Raw genomic sequence first — 24396 nt, 5'->3', positions numbered from 1 at the left:
AATGGGGAAGGGAAGAGAGAGGGAAACTATTTTTCCAGTCTTAGTTATTTTGATGTAGCTAATGCATGCGCTTTGTGATTCTGATTAAAGCAGTTGTTTCCAAAGTTTGTGTATCCTGCTCTTTACTCTCCTGTGCCTCAATGGACACATCTGTAAAGCAGTACCTCCCTAAAGCCCTTGCAGATGGCCTGGGAGCACTATGTGTAAGGGGAGCCCTCCTAAGGAAGAGGATGTAAGCTCGCTGAGCCACCTCTCAGTTTCCATGCCTCCCACCATAATTAAGTCTCAGATTAAGATCCTTTCTTCAGTGACCTCAGCATCTGTGTGAGTCCTTCTGTCTACCTAGTCTCTTTCCTTGCCTAAGAATGAACAATATCCTAAAGCAAAAGGAGGCTACTCATCTCTGTGTCTTTGATTAGGGTCTACCTCTCACCTAGGTATGTCTTCCTTTGTGTATTTCCCGTAGGTGATAAATCTCAGAGTGTTTGAAGCTTCGTGTGACGTTCTCTTCCTTGTTGGATCACACACGATCCCTATTGAATCTATGTATTACTTAAGCCTGTAAAGAGACTGTGTTGCTTTCCCCCTCCTTGTCCCATCCCCTATTCCTCCTTTCTCTTTTACCTCTTCTCTTCAATTCCTCCCAGTTCCCTCTTCTCCATTCCATTCCCCATATGGTGGTCTTCATAAATCCCTCAATAGTTTTCTGGCATCATACCTGTTCTGTAACGGGCCAGGGAGAAATAAATTCAATGAAGAGATGAAAACCTTCCTGACTTCCTTTCAATTGAGCATGGAGCCCTGGGCTGCTATTTCTCTAATCTCCTTTTCACTAGACATTTTTCATGCTGTCTGTCCAAGTCAGGGCAAATTCATGGTATCATGTTCATTTAGGGATGGATCCAGCCTAACAGCCTCAAAATAAGGGCGTCTAGATTGATCTCCTGAGTGTTTTTTTCTTGTTAACCTGGTGTACTTCTGTATTTGGCCAGTAACTCTGGCATACCCAATTCACTGGGTCTCAGTAAACCACAGCTTTTCTTAACTCAGGCTGCCAGAAACAAAAAACACAAACCAAAACTAATGGAAGCGGAGAGAGATTCGTTTTAAAGAGTGAGAGCATTCCTGAAATTCAAGAGATGCTCTACAAGAGAGTTGCTCAGCAAGTCTGTTTTCAGAAAAGCAAAGGAGAAGATCCTCCTCCATGTTTTTAGTTCTCCCAGGCAAAATTAGTATCTATTAACCAGTAACCAGCCTTCTTTAGCAGCAGCTCCTTTGGACCGCTAGAATATAAATCCTGATTGTAGCTTTTTACCCACTCTGTCTTGTCAGGAATGCGTTATTCACCTCCCCTAATAGAAACACTCATGAAGATTCTGCCTCAGTTCCCCTTTACCCACCCATTTTGTTACCATTACATGTCACAAGGCCAGTCAGCCTCAATTTTTCTACCATGGTCTTTTCCCTGTTCCAGTGACCTGAGTCTTTGAAAAGTCCCCAGGTATCAATGATTTCTTCTGGATGCCAGTGATATTCTTTGTGATGATATGGCTACTAATTATAGGATCATAGCCACTTTATGATAAATCACCTGTGCCCTTTACTTTATGCACATTCAACTTTAATTAGAAGTTGAACAAAATCAAACAAAAATTTCTCTTTATCCACTTAGCCTGTGTTACCTTGTACCTCCATTTTCAAATGTATATCCATTTTGTGGTTAAGCTCTGTCCGTAACAAACTCTTTCCTCTACTAGAATGGCACTGTTTCAAGGATAAATGTTTCATTTATCTTTGTATCTCTGATTGCAAGTGTTCCCATATCTTGTGTATACTAAGCACATTATATATTATTTGGATTGGCTAAATTGGCTATATTACTATATTGGTTTCTTCTTCTTTTCCCAGACATTGAATTCATTCCTAGCACAGTGAAATAGCCCTATTGCATAGTATGACCTGTCCCAGAATTAAGATATCTTAGAAGGTATGATTGATGTCTGGATTATTTGTTGTATACTCAGGCAATTCAGAGATCTAAAGCCAGGCTGCAAGGTTGCTCAACACTACGAGGCACCATTCATAGATCCTAGAGACTTCGCCGTGAATGGCAATACCCAGCATGTTGGCCATTCACTGCAGCCTTGCCTAACATCACAGTAAGGTGAGAGGATGTGAACAGATGCCTGCTGACCTATGCTGGATGGATTATGACTTGCTTTTGAAGATGAAACAATTAGTCATATAGGGATATGATTGGTTAATTCAGTCCTTGAACACATATTTATTAATCCCCATAATGTGCCATAAAGAAGAGAATGAACCATTGTGGTGTTTTGGGTAAGAGCATTCCAGGAAAAGAGCAGTAGGAGTCTGTGTTCCTCCTGTGTGTCAGATTAACAGCAGGAGGCCAATGGAGATTGAATAGATGACCAAAAGGATAGTAGTCAGGGACAATGGAGGTAGGTCAGAGAACTGAGGCAGGGATTTGGGGCAAAGAGCCACTGCTGATCATATCAGACTGTATAATAATTTGCACCTTCCCTGACTCAGCTGCATGATGACTGGATCTTCCATTTTAAAGGGATCACTGACTGTTGTGTGAGGGTATCCTGTAAAATCAAGGGCAGAAGTATGATCAGTTAGGAGGTAATTTCTGTAATCCAGAGCGAGATGATGGCTTGAGACAGGGTAGTATCAGCAGACATAAAATCATTCTGGATACATTTTGATAATCTGATGTTCTCTCCCAAGGGCAACTATTCCACTGCAAATGTTATGTTCTAGTTATATCATAAAAGCTTTTTATTTGTCTTGGCAGATTTTTTAAAGTGACATTTGAATGACTTTTTCTAAAAAAAATCCTGTCAGCATGACACCTATTATACAATATATTGTTTTAGCACTTCATTTATCGATAGTTGCATTGAACATAAGGGCAATTTTTTCATTATATTTTAGAAAGAAATGCCCGTCCCAACTAATCTAGGGGGCTTATATGTAGAACTTTTACAAAGCAGTGTTTGAGCCTGTAGTTTAAGGCCAGCTTATATTTTTATGGATTTCTACCTTTAAGACATCAATTTTAAGTCCAGGAATTACTGAGGAATTGATCTTCACAGGATTATCATATTGAAACATTGGTAAAAATTTAGCAAGTGGTTTAAATGGTTCAGCTAGAGAACTGTCCAAAAGGAAATGGTGTATCTCTGACGCTGAAACAGCTGAGTCCGGAATCATGGACCGCCTTTTCCCTCTTTCCATTTAGCCTGTGGGGAAACCTACACTGTTTGCCTCTGGATCTGGAGAGAATGTTTCCTTTTTTTTTTATTCTCTTCTGGTTTTTCCTACTCAGATGTCTTTTTTTCTTCTTTTTAATTTTTCATCTCATTTTTTTTCTCCCTTTAATTTGAGACAGTTAAATAAGATTATGATAATTAGCTTGGGTAAGACAAATTACACACCAAAGAAATAATGGTAAAGTATGGTGGCATGGTACACCCATGAGAGCAAAATCTATTTTACTTAAGATTTTTGTGGTTTCTTTATTTGAAATTCTACTCTATTATCAAACACAAAGAATGTATTTGTCTACTGCATGTAAAAGAGAAGTAATTTCTCAGAAATCTCTTCTGCATATGAGGGATATAACTCTTAAATCTCCTTATTTTAAAAATCTGAAAGAGTAATTTTCTAGTTAACTAGAGGCCCAGTGCACAACATTCATGCATTGAGTGGAGAGTCTCTCTCTCAGCAGGGCCTGTTCCCTCTCACAGTCTGGGACCCCATGGTGGACATCCCCTGAGGGGTCCTTAGCACTGTGGCAGAGACAGAAGAGGCTCCTGCCAATGCCGCTCCACTGGCCAGCCACCAGCCCCATGAGCCTGGTTTCTGGCTGAGCGATGTTCCCCCTGTGGGGGTGCACTGGCCACCAGGGGGCAGCTTCTGCATTGAGCATCTGCCCCCTGGTGGTCAGTGCACATCATAGGGGCTGGTTGTTTCACCCTTTGGTCGATTTGCATATTAGGGTTTTATTATATAAGATGAGTATATCTTATTCATACATATGTACATGTGTGCAGCCTGGTCATTATGCCTGTGATATAAGGAAAGTCATGGCACATACAGTGAATTAACAGACACGCTCAGTCTAACTGACAGCTAACCTCAGGCATGGATCCAGAGTCTGGTGCAAAGCATTTATTTTGTTCTTTTCATAAGAGACTGATTTTAAGATTATGAGTACTGGACTAGTAATATCAGCTGGGAACTTATTAAAAATGCAAATGATAGGCTTTCTCCCAAACCCACTGAGTCTGGAACTGTGCAGACAGGGCCCAGCTCCATGTTCCAGCCAGTCTCCGAGGTGACTGTGATGGGCACTAAAGCGTGAGAACCACAGGGAAAGGTCACCTTGCAGAATCCACCCATGTGGATGGACTCCCCTAAGTGCCTGCCTTCAAGTTTTCTTGGTTTCCTTTCCAACCTTCTTCACTCTTCGTAGAGTCCTGACTCCATTTGTAGTCACACTCACGCTGGGAGCCCTAGCTCAGTCTTGGTGGACACAACAATAGATCTTTGTATTCTTCAGTGAGGAACACCTATTTCTCTGTTATTAATATTGATCACTTTTTATTTCGGGGATACAATGCCTTCTTGTGTAAAATGGTTCACTTTCCAAGAGCGATAAAAGATGAGAGAATTGAGATCCCCATTCTGCCACAGGTACTATAAGTGGGGTGACAGAATTAGGACAATCTGGTTTTTGTTTCTTGTTCCAGCATAATAATACCACTCCTCCTATTCTCTTAAGTGCTTTGGTTTAGATGGTAAATGTAGATCATAAGTTATTCTAACACTATTGAAAAGTGATCAAAGAAGGATTCACCAAGAAGGACATGTTTTGGGCATAAACATGAAAGATGCCCAGTTACAATAGATAGGCAAACAGGACTAGAGATGTGGGTGGAGAGAAATCTTAGAGGCTGAGTTTTCAGGATAAATAATGCTGTAAAGCTGCAGGTTACACTCAGCAAAGCTAAAGTAATTCACAGCCTATTTCTGGTGGGAGCAGTCTATAATAATAAAAGGGTGGTATGCTAATTAGACCTGATGTCCTTTCAGACGAAGCCAGGGTTGCAAAGAAAGCCTGGGCTCTGGGTGCCAGAGGGAAGCCGCTGCCAGCAGCCAGGGGGGAGGAAGGCCTACTCCTGCACAAATTTCATGCCTCTAGTAATAAATGAAGTTGGTTGAGGAAGAGTGATTTGAGATAAAGTCTTCTGGAAGGAGTTGGGCAAATTGTGTTTCATATTATTCCCCCAATAACATACAATTTAGGTTTTTCGGATAGTTATTAAGAAGGAACTTGGTTTGTATTTGTTTCCCGATTTATGTTCCTTCTATGTATTTGAAATGCTTATTGCTCTGTTTGTCATCAGTTCTGGCCTATATTTAAAAAAACAATAACACACAAACAGTCATTATAAACATAGTAGAATAAGAATTGACTTTCTACTTCAGTTCATGTTTTCAAACTCAGTTACAAAATAGATACCAAATGATCTATTGTACAAGTCATAGTATTTTATGCCTTTATCATAATATCAATAATATCAATGCTGGACTATTGAGATGTATAGCCTGTCAAGAACAGAATCGGGGGAATTATGCAAATACCTAACTGATATGTTGTGATATTGTTTTTTCTGAATGTTAATATGATGAATGCATTCTATTGCTATAAAATTACTACGTATATGAGAATTATTTCTATCACCATTTACAATAAAAAGGTATGTGTTTCATGTTGTTTTGGGAATTTGCAAACTGTTTACAGAAAGCATGTTCAATGGCAAAGTTAAAGCATAAGTAAAAACTATGGTAAAATTGTATATTTGATTTCACACAATTTGTTAATGTTTCTCTTTTGTTGGTGATTTTGAAATATTAAAGATGTGATTAACATTAACATAGCTTGGAAAAGCTTTCCCTGGTCCCTGCTGGTGTCACTCAGTGTGGTTTGGATGGCTTTTCTGAAAAGTTGCAGGTTGGACTCTAGTCAGAGCACATGCCTGGGTTGTGCAGGAGATAGCCAATTTTTTAGATGTTTAGATATTTGTCTCCCCCGCTCCCTTCCTCTATTTCTAAAAACTATCTTTAAAAAAGAAAAGAAAAGTTTTGCACTGGAGCATGGCATTGCATATAAACTCATCTCTTATGCCACTGTCATTATTATAGCACACCTACCTCTTGTTACTGACCCTCTCTATGTGAACAGTATAGAAATCATATCCCTTTTTCTCTTTATTATCTGGGCTAATATGCCTTCCCTCTACTGTCTGTAGTGATGAATTTTAAGAAAATAACTTCCTTTTTTCAGTTAATCGTTGCATCTTTCTAACCATTAATAACAAAATACATTTCAGAGTTAATAACTGTCTGAAAAGAAAAAAGAACAATTAATAAATTCTGACATTATTCTTAGTTTAAGTGTCACATAACTAATAAATATATTTATTAATACTTTTTTAGGTAAACATGTTCTGAAGACATGTAGTACTTATCATTACATTTTAATTTAAATAATCTATAAAACATAACTAACTGAAGAATGGGTTTATTTAGCCTGGTATCCTTTATTCATATATATGAGGAGACAGTAAATATTCTGTATGCTACACATTGTCTAATTCTTGATTTACTTTTTGTAAAGCTTGTACACTTTAAATTGAATGCCACATCAACATATTTGTAGAGTTAGCACATACATGGATTTTATGAGTAATGTGTTTTTCTATTTATAAATGAAACTATTTACAGCCCTGTTTCCTTAATCATTATCTAACCCAACAATTATGTTTACTTTGGGAGATGAGAATGGCACAGAATGTTAGGCAACTAACTAAGAAAGTGATATAAAGTTTTTTGTAGAAGTAGCTGACACATCTCCAAGTGCTGATTTTAAAACTGTCACTTTATTTAAAAATGCAGGCTTAAAATTCTAGGCTTATCTTTACTTACCATTCTTTGGCAATTGACTATTGGAAACGCTTATGGATAGGCAGTGGCTGTAGTTTATTGCAAATCTGAAAGCAGGAAACTTCCCCTGGTATAGTAAGGACTGATCTCTGTGGGTTAGAAGACGATTTGTAATGTTTATTAGATGAACAGTAGCTAATGCCTCTTCCAACAGCCACCTGGGAGGATTTACCACTTTTATTTTTTTCTGTTTTCTGTGTGTAATTTAGGACCTGGGAATCATTTTTTTAGGACTTGGGAAGCTATTTTTTGTATTGCTAACAGGAAACCCCAAGCAAGAAGAGATAATCATTAGGTCACAGTTCTGGAATCCTGTCAGATGGTTTCTGCATATCTCTTGTCATCCCTTTATTTGGTTTTCATTTTAAAAGCGGTATCAGATGAGGCTTAACATCATTGCTTTTACTGTTAATAAAGCCCTAGCTCTAAGAAGCATCTATTCTCTCTACTTGCATATTTACACTCTTAAAATTGAGCTCAGCTCTTACATTTTTTTCTTTGCTTTTACTATATGATTCTGGGATAACATTATATAACAATTCTTGAGGTATCCTTTAAAGACTTGTGTAGTTCTATCTGCAATAATTTTAACCTTGTAGGGCTGGCCTGAAAGAATCTCAAAAATCTGAATCAGTTAATATTGCTTCCACATTTGTCAGTCAATCTAATTAAGAGCTAACCCGACCTTTCTATGTTCTCTTAATAATTTTTCTGTTACTTAAATATATTTCAATATGCATAGCCCTGTTAGTGTATATACATCAGAGACAGAAGCTATTTTAAAGAACAAATAATTAAGATCAACTAAATTCCAATTGGTAAATATCTTTTATTTTCCTACAAAGGAACTATCATCCTAGAAGCTCTGAGATTTATAGCTAATAATTAAATGTTATACTACTTATGCATCACATATAATGAATTTATAGGTGAAGGTTTAAACCAGTTGATTGGTGACTTAGTGAAATATATTGCACTTGAGCTGCAGATTCAGCAATAGGACTGACACAATGCCTTAAATCTCAAACACTTTTATATTAGAAAGCTTTGGTAATCATTTAAAAACGATGTCAATGAAACCATCAAGCTGTGTGCCTTAAACTTACACAGTGATGTGTGTCATTTATTTCTTAGTAAGACTGGAACGAAAATAATATTCTTCCCATAAGACTTTAAAAATTGTTCTTTTTACATTTTTACATAACATGGTATATCTTTTAAGTTATTATTTATAATATCTATTTTATTCATTTTATTTCTTGCTTCAACGGTCTATACAGGATTTTATTTTAAGAAAAAAAATTGTTAATGTTCAAGATAAATGCATTTCAATGTCTTCCAATTAAAAGAAAGGCCTGTAGTCGAAGCCAGTTTGGCTCAGTGGTAGAGCGTTGGTCTGCGGACTGAAAGGTCCCAGGTTCGATTCCGCTCAAGGGCATGTACATTGGTTGTGGGCACATCCCCGGTAGGGGGTGTGCAAGAGGCAGCTGGTCGATGTTTCTCTCTCATCGACGTTTCTAGCTCTCTATCTATCTCCCTCCCTCTCTGTAAAAAATCAATAAAAATTTAAAAAATTTAAAAAAGAAAGGCCTGTTAAGTAAGAGTACAGATGAGCATTTATGTATATGGCACATGTAATTCTTAGCTTTATATCACTTTAATCTCTGCTTTTATACTTTGCTCTATAGCAGCTTTATTTATTTCAAAGGATTGCTGTATTTAAATTGAAGCTCTCCTGCTTTCATACTTTACAGGTCAATTTCTTCTGGAAGAAGCTCGTCTGTTAGAAGCAGCTGAAATGGCAAAAAAAGCAGCAGAACTGGACAGCACAGAGTTTGATGTGGTCTTCAATGCTGCCCACATGCTCAGGTTAGTTTTTGCAACTGTACCTTACAAGATCAGCACTGTGGCTTTGCGAACGCAGTTAATTCTACTAAATCCCCATCATACTACCTCATTCCGCATCCAGAAATTGAATTATTCTGCTTAGCCCTGTTAAAATCAGGACTATTGTTTTCATTCTAGTTTGTGTATACATTATGTAGGACATATGAGTTTTCAGGATTCTCTAAATATTATAAAGACCCTTCCCCTTCAAAAACTATTGGTCATAAAATACAAAGAGAAAATTGCACAATTGAAATCAATAACTGTCTAATTAATTATCTCCAAAACAAAACATATGTCAGTTAGTCAACTGCATCTCAATATTTGTGTGTTTGTTTTTTTTTTTTTAATTAATTGCACTGAATGTGCCATGTGGTTACATTGGATTATGTTTGGTATGGAGAAGATTATAAAATACAAATATATTTAAGGCCTTTCAAATTCTCAAAATGGCCCAATAATTAGCACTGTCAATTATGCATATCTTTAGACCTTTGATGCTTCTATATTCAGAAAAATGATTAGGAAGGTTATTAGAATACTAGTGAAACAATTAAAAGCCAGAGCAACAATTTTTGTTGTGAATATAAAAATCAATGCATCCTTAGGTGGGATTTAGATTAAAAGAAGATGTTTTTAAGAAACTGACAGTTGTTTAAAATACTTTATTTTTTTCTATTAGAAATATGGATATATCTTTTGCCATACTCTCACCTGAATATCACTCTATTGCATCATCTAAATGCTTCATTAGGTGATATTTATACTATTGGCTCAATGTACAATGTCTAGAGATAAGTTTGTAATTATGAAGATTACTCTTACAAGGGAAGACAACAGGAAATTGGATCACATTTGTATGATTTTAAAATATGAACTTTCAAAAATAAGTACCGGTAGAGGAAATATTTTTTACTTTTTATTTTGAGATCATCGTAGATTTATATGCAGTTATAAGAAATAACACAGAAAGGTTTCCCTATACCTTGTAGAACTACCCTGTCATATCAACATCAGGATATTGACATTGTTATAATCCACTGGTCTAATTGTGATTTCCTAGTTTTACTTGTGTGTGTGTGTGTGTGTGTGTGTGTGTGTGTGTTTAGTTTGATGCATTTTTATCACTTGTATTGCTTTTGTAGCCATCACCACAGAAAATACAGACTACATCATCAGAAGCATTCCTTGTGTTGTCCTTTTATAACAACACTAGATGCTTGGTGCATGAAATTCGTGCATGAGGGTGTGTGAGTCTCCCAGCCCAGATTGCACCCTCTCCAATCTGGGACCCCTCAAAGGATGTCCAACTGTCCCACTGGGATCAGGTCTAAATGGGCAGTCAGACATCCCTCTCACAATCCAGGACTGCTGGCTCACAACCACTCACCTGCCTACCTTCCTGATTGCTCCTAACTGCTTCTGCCTGCCAGCCTGATCACCCCCTAACCACTGCCATGCCAGCCTGATTGATGCCTCACTGCTCCCCTGTTGGCCCTATTACCCTTAACTGCCCTCCCCTGCTTGCCTGATCACCCCCAACTGCCCTCCCCTGCTGGCCTGGTTCCCCACAGCTGCCATCCCCTGCAGGCCTGGTCACCCCAACTGTTCTCCCTTGCAGGCCTGGTCCATCCCAACTTCCCTTTCCTGCTGGCCTGGTCTCTTCCAACTGCTGTCCCCTGCTGGCCTGGTCCCCTGCAACTTGCCCTCCCCTGCTGGCTATCTTATGATGGTCATCTTGTATGCACATGGGGGTGGTCATCTTGTGTGTTGGAGTGACAGTCAATTTGCATATCACCTCGTTTTTATATAGGCTATTTCTGCCTGTTCCCCAAGAACCAATTTTTAAAGCAAGTTTTATAGATTACTTTGGATTTATAATTTGAGATTCTTATGATAACTGTATTTTAATGGCTTTCTACTTGGATTTCTTGTTTTTGTTTTAAATAAGAAATTCAAAGTTTGTTGAAAAGGAAAGAATGTACTCTGAGTTTTCTTTTAAATGCCCTTATTCTACATCAATATTTAACATTCCTAAAGCTGATACCTACAAAGAGATATCAGGATTCTGTTGACTATTGTTATATTTATAAAATAAGCTGTTGCTAATTTGCAAGATCCTTCAATGGAAAAATAATTTGTAAAAGACAACTTATACTTTGTATGACAAGGTTAGGTACTGCATGAGGGGAACCTTTTTGTTCTTCATGAATAAAGCACTATGCTTTTTGTCATACAAAAAATATCTAAATATAGGAATGCACAAGTTTCCGCAGGCTAATTGATCTTAATCATAATAGATACTTTCATGAATAAGGCCTTTTGCTACATATTAAATCAGTATCAGAAATTCAAGGTCTACCAATGGAAACCTATTATAAGTATATTACAAAACATGTCCTTGTTAAATATATTACTTGTAACTTTTCCTTAGTTACCATAGTGCTAGAAACCAATGGAAAGTTTTTGCTATATATTGGCGATGTAGGAATATTTATGATTTCTTTTTCAGAACCTCTCTCTAGCTTTTTTCATTCTGCCTTCCTCATTAAGTTGCAGCCAGTCAGTACTGCTCTGTATGTATTGATTGCAAGTGTGACCACAGCAGCCTGGCCATATTCTTCTATTTAACTTGGTGGCACTCCCCAAAAATGTTTTAACTTAGTTCTTTTGATTCAGTCAAATTCAACTATTTCTTGAGTGCTTCCTGTCTAACCTCTTAAATAGTCAAGAACATTTAGGACGTGGTTTGCTGAAAGAAGTAAGAACACTTATTGGTTTTCCCCCTGAATGCAGCCTTATTAAAATGGCTAGCTATTAAGATTTTGCCTAATTAGTGTAATATATAGCATTTCCCCTGGAGATGCAAAATTGTTATAAGTTGAGTTTGATATAAATTCTTCTCTCAAGTGCTCTGTTCTTTTCCAAGATATTTAGGAGACAAAATTGGCAAGATTTGGTGACCAATTGGGTATGAGGAAAAGGATACCTGACTCCCTGATTATGTCTTGGTTAGCTGGGTTAATGGTTGACCTGACATTCCAAATCAGCAATTTAGGAAATTTATAGTTCAAGTATGGTTTGAGGACACTCATTTAATTTCCCTTTGCTTGGCTAATTCCCAATAAAATGACCCAAATAATCTATTAATGAGGGGGAAAATTGCTCATCCCAAATGCAAAAAACAGTTATTCTGTATAGGTCAGATAAGATTGGAAGAGAAGAGAGGTCCTGGGGCCACTCATTAAGGGGAAAATCTTTTATCTTATGAGACTGTCAAGGGACTTGAAACTTGAGAAATTTCTAACAGACCCATTTCAACTCTCAATAATGGATATGGATCTTTCTCTGTAGGATAACCACATAGAAAGTTCTGAAGTACATGATTTTAATTTGGCAGTCCAGATAAGAATGACAAATCAGATGTATCTAAGTAAAGGGTCCTCAGCGAAGCGGTGAGATTTATATTAAAAACATAAGAACCACTTAGAACATCTACTATTCATTATAGCAAGATGAGTTGCAAGAACACTATGTGGTATAGAAGTATTAATGCTCTTGACCCAATATGTTTAGCCTTCTACCTTCGAGAAACACAATAGGATTGCACTTGGCTGCTATTTTCAAAGTTGAAAACCTTCCTGCATCTTATTTTGGTCATTGAATGTGTGTGAACATGATGAATGTCACTTTTGTAAGAGTCGGTGCTCTCCCCTTTTTCTGACTGGAAATTGTGAAATGGTCCTAGGTAGACAAACCTCCCTTCTCACCTGCTTTAGAATGAGAAATAAACTTGGTTATCTTAATTTAAGGAGATTTGGGATGTGTTTATTAACTACAGTGTAACCTAACCTGTACTAACTGATACAGTGTATACCTGTGAAAATAAAATTAGTAGTTGGAAAGAGGAAGAATACAACATCAGGAAAGATGGCTAAGAGATTAATTGGATCTCCAAATTTATGTTGCAGTGGAGGCAAGTTACAGCTATTAGACTGATAATTTAAATAGAAGTATTTTCCAAGAAATTGATGGCAAATACTAAAGATGTGAAAAAATGATAACTGAAAGAATTAAAGATTAGAGGATAGATTGAGAATACTATGCACATTCATAATTGTATATGTTTCCCTAATTATATATAGTATACAGGTATGCATATTTAGTTATATACATTTATATATAGTATTAATATATACATATTATGTATGCTGAGTGGCTAGATTATTATGATCTCTGAATGCACAATAATCTGGCCACTGTGTGTGTGTGTGTGTGTGAGTGTGTGTGTGTGTGTGTGTGTGTGTGTGTGTGTTAGAGGCCCAGTGCATGAATTTGTGCATGGGTAGGGTCCGGCCAGCCTGGCCAGGAGGGGACATGGGCTGTTGGCCAGCCTGCCTACTGGTTGAACTCCTGGTCGAGAGGACAATTTGCAAATTAGCCTTTTATTATATAGGATATACACTAAGTGGCTAGATCATTATGCCACTCAGTGTATGTAGTATTGCTATACAGTTTTATTATCTGTATATATTAATATGTGTATATATAATTATATATACATATTTATATGTAAATTTACATATGCACATATTTGGTATATATAAATATACCAAATTTCCAAAGAAGAATATAGAGCAGATAAGCAATTATCAACAAATTTGGGGCTCAGTGCACAAATTTGTGCACTTTGAAAAGAACTGTGGGCTACGAGGCTGTGGAACAGGGGCAGGACTTGGTCCATCCTCTGCACCCCTGCCTGGCCCTTCTCACCGCAGCCCTTGGTCCCCTGTCTGACAGCAACCCTACTCCTGCTGCCACTGCTCCCACATGCTGACGGGGCCAGCCCTGCTTGCACCTGCTGACGGTGTAGGTGTAGAGCGATTGGAGCCAGCACCAGCAGCAGTGTGAGTGGGGCCTGTGCCATAGCAGGTGTGAGCAGCAGCTGCTGCCTTGATTGCCCCTCAGGAGCAGGGGGAGATGGAGGAGCCCTCAGGGAAGATCAGGGCCTGCAGCCACTTGCACCTGCTGATGGCGCCTAGTGATCAGGACCTATCAGGACTGGCGCCGGGCATGAGCAGTGGGTGCAAGTGGCGACTCCAGCATTGCACCAGCTGTGGGTGTGAGCAGTGGCTCTGGTGCTGGCAGCAGGTGTGGGCTCTGGTGCTAGCAGCAGGTGTGAACGCTGGGCAGGACCGCGGCACGTGGAAGCAAAGAATTTTCAGTAACCACCAGTGGCTTGCCCAGATGACAGTGACCCTGGTCTGGTGCCTCCATTCACCTGCTCCACCATCCCTCTGCAGCCAACACCCGCCATGTTCCGCACTCACCCCCTGGTGGTCAGCGCATGTCATAGCGACCAGTTGTTCAGTTTGGTTCTTCTGGTTGTTCCACTGCTCAGTCTATTTGCATATTAGCCTTTTATTATATAGGATAGAGAAAGTTTCTAAGAAAGGATGCAGGCCTTCAATCCTCATATTGAAATCAAAATTCATGAAAACAGATCTGTACTTGAACTTGTCTTTATGTATGGGTCACAGGTTTTTGTTGCAAACTAAAGAATTCATTATTGCCAGTAATACATACTATTACTAAAGAGTACTCTATAGCCCCAAAACTCTCTCAGAGGCATTGAGAATGATCTACTCAGCCAGAAATAATCAACCGTCTTGCTTTCTCTGTGGCTGAGCAGCTTTACAGTCCAGAGCTCTGCCATCATCACCCACAAGAAACCTAGCAGAGTGAGTGCCCCATTTTTTGAAAGATGATTCTCCAAAGTACAGCTCCTTCCCCATTATGCTTGCTTCCTACTTCCATTCTCTTGAGGTTGCTTCTGACTGGTGGAGCCTGAGTTATGTGCTGGAACCTTGGCGTGAAGAAAGTGGGAAGATGAGGGGATTTCTAGCTTCTGTCTTGATTGGGACGGTGGGATCCACATTGTGCTTCATTACCCAAAATATTTATAGGGAGGGTGATCACAGATGTTGAGTGGCCTCACATAATGAGTGTTGACTATACTTGTTGACATTTTTAGTACTTCAAATAAAATGGAAAAAGTGCTGGATGCTTCCAGATGAGAGCTTTATAAAAAGCAGATTGCTTATCATCAAAGGAAAATATCAAAGGAATTTAAAATGCTAGAACTCAGCAGAGTTTTATGTCTATAGAGTTGCGAGAGAAAAGTATTGAATCAATTATCCAATTAGAAGCATTTTGTATGAATGTATTGATTCAGTATTCTCCCAGAACTAGGAGCTAGAAAGAGCATGAAGATATTTGATAGCTGAGAGGAAATCTAGAGGCACTAAAAACTGTACCTGATTCACAGCATTCCTGGGCTCTGGTGGAAAGTTACTTTTCATTCTTATTTATTTATTTGCTTTTAATGTACCTACAGAGTAAGGCAAGGACAAAAGTAGCATTTATTAAAATATCTCCTGTCTGCCTGACACCATATTTTGCATTTATATCTTTCAAGTTATAATTCCACATATGTAAAGTAGACACAAATATTCTCATTTTACAGATGAAGATACTGAGGCTCCAAGAGAGTAGACATTTTCCATAGTTGGTAAAGCTGGGATGTAAACTTAGTGTACTCTGAGCAAGTATAATGCTGACTTCTTATGTTCTTTTGGCTTTCTCCTTGTCTTTATAACTGGGTGACTGACTAGAAGCTGTGCTTCTCAAATTTATGAATGGAGAAAGGATATATTGAGAGTAACAGATTACCAGCTGTTTTTAAATCCTAAATAGCAAGATCCTCCCAATATTTTAAAATGTTTCTCTATGCTAGATTTTAGAAAATAGATTTATAGACATAGGAGAGAAAGCTTCAATTTTTTATTCTCAAAGGTATATTAAGCTTTTAGAAATACCATCATGGTGTAGAGTCTGACAGAGGACACACAGCTGAGATAAATTTGCACTTACCTTTTTTCCAGGCTTACAGGCCCAAGTTATCACCTCTCCCTAAGGTAGGAAGAAAAGCAAAACTGCATTGCCCCAACTGGCTCCCATTATTGCCATAATATCTAGTGAGCAAAGTAAATGTATTACAAGGAATTATCTTTCCATTTCTATACTCAAATAATACACTTAATGCTGGTGGTCTTGATCCGGCATCAAGAAGAGTTCGGGAACCTGGAGAAGGCACTGTTCATAAATTATTCAAGAGTCCAGAGATGAAATATAATTTTGAAAGGCATCATGGGGAGTCAGAGAAGACTTAGCTAAGGGAACTAAGTTCTCCTCGTCTCAGGACCCCTTGCTTTTTATTAACACAAAATGTCCTAAGGCAAGGTAGATATACACATCAAAGGGTAGGGTTTGGTATACACAGTCCGATATCAGAATGGGGAATGGCCTTTGGCTGGCTGTTCAGGTGTTTGACTAACAGAAGGCAATAACATGTAGATTGAGATGGCCTGAGTTGTCTGGCAGCAAACAATCAATTTAATGCATCCTTTTTCAGGTTTGGGGAAATGCCTTTACCCATTCCCAACAGGCAATAACATATGTGACAGCCCTTGTTGAATCCCCAAGTTCCATCAACCTTTCGATGAAACTCTTACAATTAGGACATGCTGGAATTGGCTTCTGGCATACAGTGTGATAGAATTAATTATATTAAAATATAAAATTTAAATATACTAATTTCTGAATACATTTCACTGCAAGTGACATAAAATTGAAATTTCTTCAGTGAGAAAGGAATAAAATCAGATCCTTTTGTCAAAGAAGATTGGGAGTGTGTGTGGGGTTGTGGGAGTTGGGAAGCTGTGGGATATATATATAATTCCAAGGCCCTCTAGGCCATATACTTTCTCCTTTAACACCTCCAAAACTGCCAAAGACCGCTTAAAAAGTCATTGGGTATTCCAGTTTGACTGCCAACTTTTAATCAAGAGGGGCTTATTTCAACCAGGTTGAAAAGGATTGTAAGAGTTTTAAAGCAAAGAGTGGCAGATGCGATTGAAGGTGGGTATCATTTAACCCAGTGTCTCTCCTGCATTAATGTGTATGCGAAGCACCTAGGGATCTTGTTAAGATGCACATTCTGAGATAGTATATTTGGGTGGTACCTGAGGCTTTACCCTTCTAAGAAATTCTAGGTGATGCTTATGCTGTTGGTTCTTGGACCACCCCTGCATATAAATTCTATCTTGGCCTTCCTCTTTTCACTCCTCCTAACTCCTTCTTCCCGTCATTACATCTTGAATATTAGTAGTAAGTTACCATACATGAATATTATACTTGACATTGCTAATACATATTTACATATTTCCTCCTTTTTATTTTTCAGTATATTTTGTTATGTAATCTTTCTAATATAGGCTTAACCTGTTCTTAGCAGCCTTGAAATATTGGAGGCCATGAAAGAATGGGCTCAAAGGTCCATGAGGCATCAGGAAATACCTAACTCAGAGGAATCTTTTGTCAATTTTACCATCAGCAAAGTTTTTTCCTCTATACCATGGTAATTGCTACATTTCTGCTTTACCTCTCTGTCTTTTATGTTTAGAACTGACACAGATTCTCACAGGTTATAAAGCCATTTGTGATGTCTTGACAGAGAAGAATTCTAATTTAAGAAGGCTTAGTGGTCGTAAACAACATATTCTGCGTTTCATTACAAAGATCTTTTCTGCTCCTCTGTTTGAATATACGTGTAACTCTGGTTTTGCTATTTTAAGATTTCTCGTACATTTTTATGTCCTTGTTCATTTGAGTTCTATTTCTAGTACTACTGTACAAGTTATCAACTAGAATTAAAATTTAGTGCTTCTCTGGGTAACTTAAAGCTAAATGTCAGGTTAGCAGTTGGCAAGAACCCAGGAAACCTCAGCTACTGTTTCATTCTACTTTTATGGCATCGAACAAACTGCTGTCTAGTAAAAAAAATGCTTATAGTTACCCTTGAAAATAATCACAAAGACTAATAAAATATTGCCTTTTGTATGAGTCATGCAGTGGTTATTATATACATTAAATAATTTTTAATTCGAATTTAATAATCCACAACTATTATTAACTGTAGTTTAAAAGAGTTTTCTCAATGCTACTAGAGTTTTTATTTTTTTATATTTCAAGGAAGTAATTTTAAATTTAGCAAGCTTTAATTTTATAATTCTCATGGAATACATAAAAATGTAGGTAATTGTAAGTGATTCTTTTAATCAGATTTTCCTAAAACATTTCACAGGGTATATTAAGTTGCTGTTTCATAATATAACTGATTCCAAAAATTTTTTTTTTATACATCTCTACTTGTAAGAAATTGGACCATAAACCTACGTTCTAAAAAATAATTTTCTATTATGAAATAACACCAGAGAGGGAAGTTCGATATATGAATTATATTTCTATATTTTTAACAGATGTAAGTTTTATAGGTCTATGTGCAAAAATGGAATTCTATAATAATCAAAAATAGTATTTGTTTGTGACTTTTGTTACTATATGTTTTCACTCAGACGCTACTTTTTCACTGATGGCAGAAAAACTGAATTGAAAGACTTTTAAAATATAATCAGCCCAATCCAATGAATTTGGGGGAGGGGTTCAAGGTTCATTATTTACTTCATAGCCCAATTTACAAAAACCATCTAGGGCTTTTTTTTTTTTTACCTCTCCTAAGAGACCACATATAGTGTGGAAAAGGTGAGGGCCTTATGTATGTGATTTGGCAAGGTTGGAAATAAGAAAGAAGCCTCCATTTGAGATTGCTGCTGTTGACATAATGATTAAATCCTTATTCTGTACACATGGGACATAATGTTGACTCTCAGGGTGGCATGTTAGATAGGGACAATCACTCATCTGGACCCAGTGTAGCTTCTTGGTACACACTGTGATTTTTCTTACAATCTCATCATTTACTTTTGAAGTGCATTATGGCTAACGCCTAAGGTTGTCTACATCTGGTGTAGGAGATTTCTTGGCAAAGCGAACTGCTTTCCCCTTTACCCACCTTCTGAGTCTTCTACTTGGACATATGGGAAATTCATGGTTCCCCTTTATATTTAAATGAGACATACACACACCCTGCAAAAAAGAAGGGAAGACTCAGCCCTGTTGAGTCCCCAACAAAGGGAGCACTCAGCATTGTTCTGTGTTTTCTCCTTCCCTATTTCTTTGTCTTTACCCTCAGTTCTCACCCTTCTTTGTTTTGGGGCGAAGGTGAGGACCACGGGGCAAAACAGAAATAGTACATCTCTCTCTGTTCTTAAAACTGTACTCTGCTCAATTTGGTCTGGTGCGGTTCACTTCTCTCAATTCGAGAGATGAGTTAGGCAGGAAGTAAGTAATGTCTAAAACCTGAGACTGCAAATGTTCTCCATATTCTTCCATTTCCTTTTTTATTTTCTTTTTTAAATATGTTTTTATTGATTTTGTTTTAGAGAGAGAGGAAGGGAGGGGGGAGAGAAAAACATCGATGAGAGAGAGAGAAACATTGATCAATTGCCTCCTGATCAGGAATCAAAAGAGTAACCTTTTGGTGCAAGGGACGATACTCAACCAACTGAACCATACCAGCCAGGGCTATTCTCCCCTTTTTAAATCTCATCTCTTACATTTAAGTTATGACTTTTTAACATAATAATAAAAAAGCACGTTTTCTTCCTTTCTTAGTATTTGATGTAGGAATGGCCGTGGTCATCTGCCATGACCATTATATTGAACAACGTATTATTGTGCTACATCTCGGTGTGTATAAAGATACCAGCATGTTTTTGTGGTTCAGACAGTTAGTGTGGAGGCTTTGACTCCCATCTAGCTCAACCACCTACCCCTCTATAATCTTAGGGGAATCATTTTCTCTAAGCCTCGTTTTAATAATCTATAATAGAAATGACTTTAGAAATGCTCTGTGAGGAAAGAAATAGTAAAGAAAGAAATGCTATTGGTATTCAGGAAAAGTGTATTTTATTAACTTTTATTAAATACTTTGATCCCAGTAGTCCTGAAACTACTCTCTAAAAATCCAGTGGGTGAGGTTCTCTATAATCAGGAGTCCTTAGGATCCTCTAAACCAGTGGTTGGCAAACTCCATAGTCAACAGAGCCAAATATCAACAGTACAATGATTGAAGTTTCTTTTGAGAGCCAAATTTTTAAAACTTAAACTTCTTCTAACACCACTTCTTCAAAATAGACTCACCCAGACTGTGGTATTTTTGTGGAAGGGCCACACTCAAGGGGCCAAAGAGCCGCATGTGGATCACGAGCCACAGTTTGCCGACCATGGCTCTAAGCAACTGGCAGAATATTTCGAATTCCCTCAGTTTCCACATGTTTGATTAATGATTCTGTCATCTTTGCAATTCAGTTTTAAGCACTTCTAGGATACTTGTTGCAGAGGGGAGTATGAAATACAGCATTCACTATAAAGTAGACCTCAGACAGTTTCTCATGAGTTCTCTTGTCCAGAGAATGGAAGGGATATAAATGTACATTTACAGAACTGACATACTCTTTTCCCTCTGGTTTGCCATGTATTATCATAAATGCCTGCTGACTAGTAGTCAATGAAGACCATTAATATTAGAAGTCCTAGTGTAAAAATTAATTTTCAGTTATATGACAAATCTAATAAACTCTACTTTTTTTCTATTTCATTGGCATATCATCAATTTTACTTCTAGCTTAAGAAACTAAGCCTTCTAAACTAAGTCTTCTAGACTAATGTCCTTTGGGAATTAAACTACTGAAGACAGTAAAGACTTTAAAAACTCATAAGAATATTTTGGAAAGGGAAACTTCTTCTTTTTTTTCTTTTTTTTTTTTTTTTTACTTATGCTGATTATTGTTTTAAAGGCATTTCATCTAGTGAGTTTCTCAGTTTCTCTTTTGATCCTTATCTACCTCATGAATTTGATTGCTCATAAATGAATATAATTGGTAGCTGTGCCTTCTATGTTAAACATATATGGGTTGATTTTTTTCTTCAAAGTAAATTACTTCTTTGTAGTATTAAGTTACTCTAATTTCCTACCTCCGTGCCTTTTATTTTCCCCTGGAGAAAACCCTTCCAGGGCATGACCTAATGAATTCTGGTTCAAATTTCCAAATGAATCCGAACCAAAGTGATTCTGTAAGTTGGTGGAGGGAACCTTCATTAAATACCCTAGTGAGGGAAATTTTAGTCTTTCATACTAGAATAAAGTACTTTCCTTGACATATTGAAATTGAACTTCAGCGTTTATGAGACTAGTAAATTGCAGCAGCACGTTGTAACATGTCATGAGTCCAGTAGAGCCTTAGGTCAAGGGTTTTTACTTTCTCTATAACCCCATTAAAAACAGCAGTGTTTCTAATTATTTTTCCTTTAAAAATTAGAAAAGTATGTCTTTCTCTCCAGAGACATGTTATCTTCAGTTATTTCTATAATTTATATGGTTGCATGGTGTATGTCTTTATAGTTTTTATTTGGCTTGACCAAAGTGCAAATTCAATTTTATAGGTATGGTTAGTTAGCCTTCTCTTTTCAAACCTGAAGGTGGTTTTGTAATTGAGAAAGTTAATTTTTGCTTCTCCTCTTTATTCCTAACTCTGCCATCTTCTTATCTCAAGGGCTTCTTAACATCACCGTTTCAAGAGAACACTACCACATTTAACTGTAGGACCAGAATCCATTTATACTACTGTGTTCACATTGTAGTTGGGGTTGACTGTCTGAAGTTGACTTGATGTTTTTCTATAGCACTTCTTTTTCATCCCTTAAATATGGTCACCACATTATAACCAGCCTTCAAGAGCTCCTAGCTCTTGCGATCTATCATCTTTGATGTTTTTTTGAAGTAACATGACAAGATCAAAAACATACTGTTTTGATGGCTAATTGGCTGGGCTTCCTCAGGATGCCAGCATTTTATTTATTCTGCTACCCACATGGCTGAATGTAGGGGCTTGCTATGAATTTTAAGAATAGACAATGCATAAACATGTATAAAATTCAGTGTGTGTCTTATTTGAAGACAACTCTGCCACTCATGGTATTGAAGAGAAAATGAAGAGAAACCGACTCTAGCGATCTGAAGGCTGTGGGAACCACTGAACCTAACATGGACTGAAAAACATAGCATGAGGAAACAAGGTAGCCCCAGAGATCAAGATTCAGGATATCCAAAAGCAATTCTTTACCGAAGGAGGCTAGCAAGGACACCGGCCCGTCGCTTCCACTGTTGTCAGTGAACTCTAGCCCTCCCTCCATCTTTCTATCACTCACTCAGAAATGAAATCCTTCCAAATGAGAACATCCATTTAGCTGAGGCTGTGTCCTGTGCCCAGCCTGGTGGCCTAAGACCACAGAGAGAGAGAGAAGCTGGCATTTGTTTTCTTGTTGGCTACATACAGTGGAAGGTTTTCCTCCTAAATAGGAAAGAAAGTGGCTTTCTATATAGATGCAGGATTTTAAAAACAACTTGCAAACATTTACTATTTTTATAAAACAAGCAACTCATGATTAACTTTGACAATTTATTTTTAAAAATTAAGATTTTTCTGGGACATCATGTTGAAATGAAGCCAGAGAATCCCACCTCTGTAACATATTATTTGGGTTTACTTGGGAAACAGAAAGTACATTTCTAATTTTTAATATACAAATTTGAAGTAATAATATTGACTGAATAAGATTGTGTTGAGATACTATTTATAATGCCTCAGAGCTGAGGTCAGCAAACTGTGGCTCACAGCCACATGCAGGTCTTTGGTCCCTTGAGTGCGGCTCTTCCACAAAATACCATGGCCCGGGCGAGTCTGTTTTGAAGAAGTGGCATTAGAAGAAGTTTAACTTTAAAAAATTTGACTCTCAAAAGAAATTTCAATCGTTGTGCTGTTGATATTTGGCTCTGTTGACTAATAAGTTTGCCAACCACTGCCTTAAAGACAATGACAAATACATTTCATGCATTTATTTTTTTTGTTGTTAATCCTCACCCGAAACAGAGAAAGAGAGAGGAACATCAGTGTGAGAGAGACACATTGATTGGTTGGTTGCCTCTTGATCAGAGCCAGGGATCGAGCTTGCAGATAAGGTACGTGCCCTTGACTGGAATTGAACCTAAGACCCTTCAGTCCATGGGCCAACATTCTATCCACTAAGCCAAGCCAGCGAAGACCTTGCATTCATTTTTTAATGGTATTTTTCTACTTAGGCAACTAATTTGATTAGTATGATTGTAATTTTTAAAAAAGTTAATATTACTTGGCTACATGATGATTCTGTTCACTTATCTGCAATTTTAAAATAAATTATACCGTTTGACTTTTTTTTTTTTTTTTTTCTTTAACAGACAGGCCAGCCTCAATGAAGCAGCTGAGAAGTATTATGATCTGGCAGCCAGGCTGAGGCCCAATGTAAGTACTTTCCTGCTGAGAAGCATTACTTACAGGGACAGACTCACAGCAGGAGGTAGTTGTAGACTAGGTGCCTCTTGATACTGGGTTTTCACTCTCTGATCCTTTATTCTGAATACCAACTAAATGGCTAATTCAACAATAAAAATTGCCAATCTCAACCTTTTTTCTTTTCCCAGAGATACAGATGTCTATTTTCTATCCTGCATAAAGCATTATAAATTTTTTATTATCAAAATACAGGTGCATTTCTAAATAATTTACATTTGTAAGGCTTTTAAAATTAGTTTCCTTGAAAGTTTGTTTGCTTTGGTGTTAAATATCTAAGAACTTCCAAACCTCATAAGTATTTTTTTAATTCTTACATATAGTCAAATAGGTGTATACCTTTTTTATATTCCATGGATCCTAATTTCTAATAACTTACATGTAGTCAAATAGGTGTGTGCTTTTTAACTTTATCAAGTATGTTTTTATTTGAATTTTTCCCTGGGTAGCCAGCCACACTCCCATAAAGTACGATGGATATAAATTAGGTCATTACTATTGAAATAGAGGAGCCATTTATGAGGAAATAAGAATGGGTTTTGTATCGGTCTTCTAAGCGCTTTTTATTCACAGCACATCATTGAATTCCATTCCATTACTTTTATTCTCATACACACTCCGCTCTGCTCTCTGCATCACTATTTGACACTAAGACCTCTATCCTGCTCTCTGGATCTACACCATCTATCGAGAAATGTAATTTTGTAATGAAAGTGCATGTGTGATGTGACTACAAATGGAATCCGTCTCATTTCTGTACAGTAACTCATCTATTGGGCAAACAAACATCTATAGAATGCCCACTTTGTGATAGGATATGAAGATTTTGCACCCTAAAAGACCACATGATGTAGCAGAGAAGACTGAACAAATCTGCTCATTGCAATACATAATCTGCTAATCGCAAGTCCTATAGAAAGGTACCTTCGGTCCTGTGGGAGCACAAGAAGATTAATGCTTCTTGAAAGCAACCCACACAGGAAATAGGTTTTTTTTTCTCAGGAGATTCAACCACATGTAAACTTAGCCCTGAATCAAAAAGTCCTTTGTTTCATTAATC

The 24396-nt window shown here is 37.4% G+C and overlaps 1 protein-coding gene across 1 annotated transcript in view; it reads left to right on the top strand.

Annotated features, from left to right (window-relative positions):
- TMTC2 (transmembrane O-mannosyltransferase targeting cadherins 2) overlaps nucleotides 1-24396 on the top strand; it is a 401251-nt gene that overhangs the window by 326482 nt on the left and 50373 nt on the right. Inside the window, exons 10-11 of the mRNA XM_084877291.1 lie at nucleotides 8793-8907; nucleotides 23225-23288. Of these exons, the coding sequence (XP_084733417.1) occupies nucleotides 8793-8907; nucleotides 23225-23288 (179 nt within the window). The remainder of the gene's footprint in view (nucleotides 1-8792; nucleotides 8908-23224; nucleotides 23289-24396) is intronic.

This window comes from Pipistrellus hanaki, assembly GCF_964339955.1.
Source record: "Pipistrellus hanaki genome assembly, chromosome: 3".
In the NCBI taxonomy this organism is placed as follows: domain Eukaryota; kingdom Metazoa; phylum Chordata; class Mammalia; order Chiroptera; family Vespertilionidae; genus Pipistrellus; species Pipistrellus hanaki.
The sequence above is the reverse complement of the archived record's forward strand: the minus strand, read 5'-3'. Positions and strand labels throughout refer to the sequence as shown.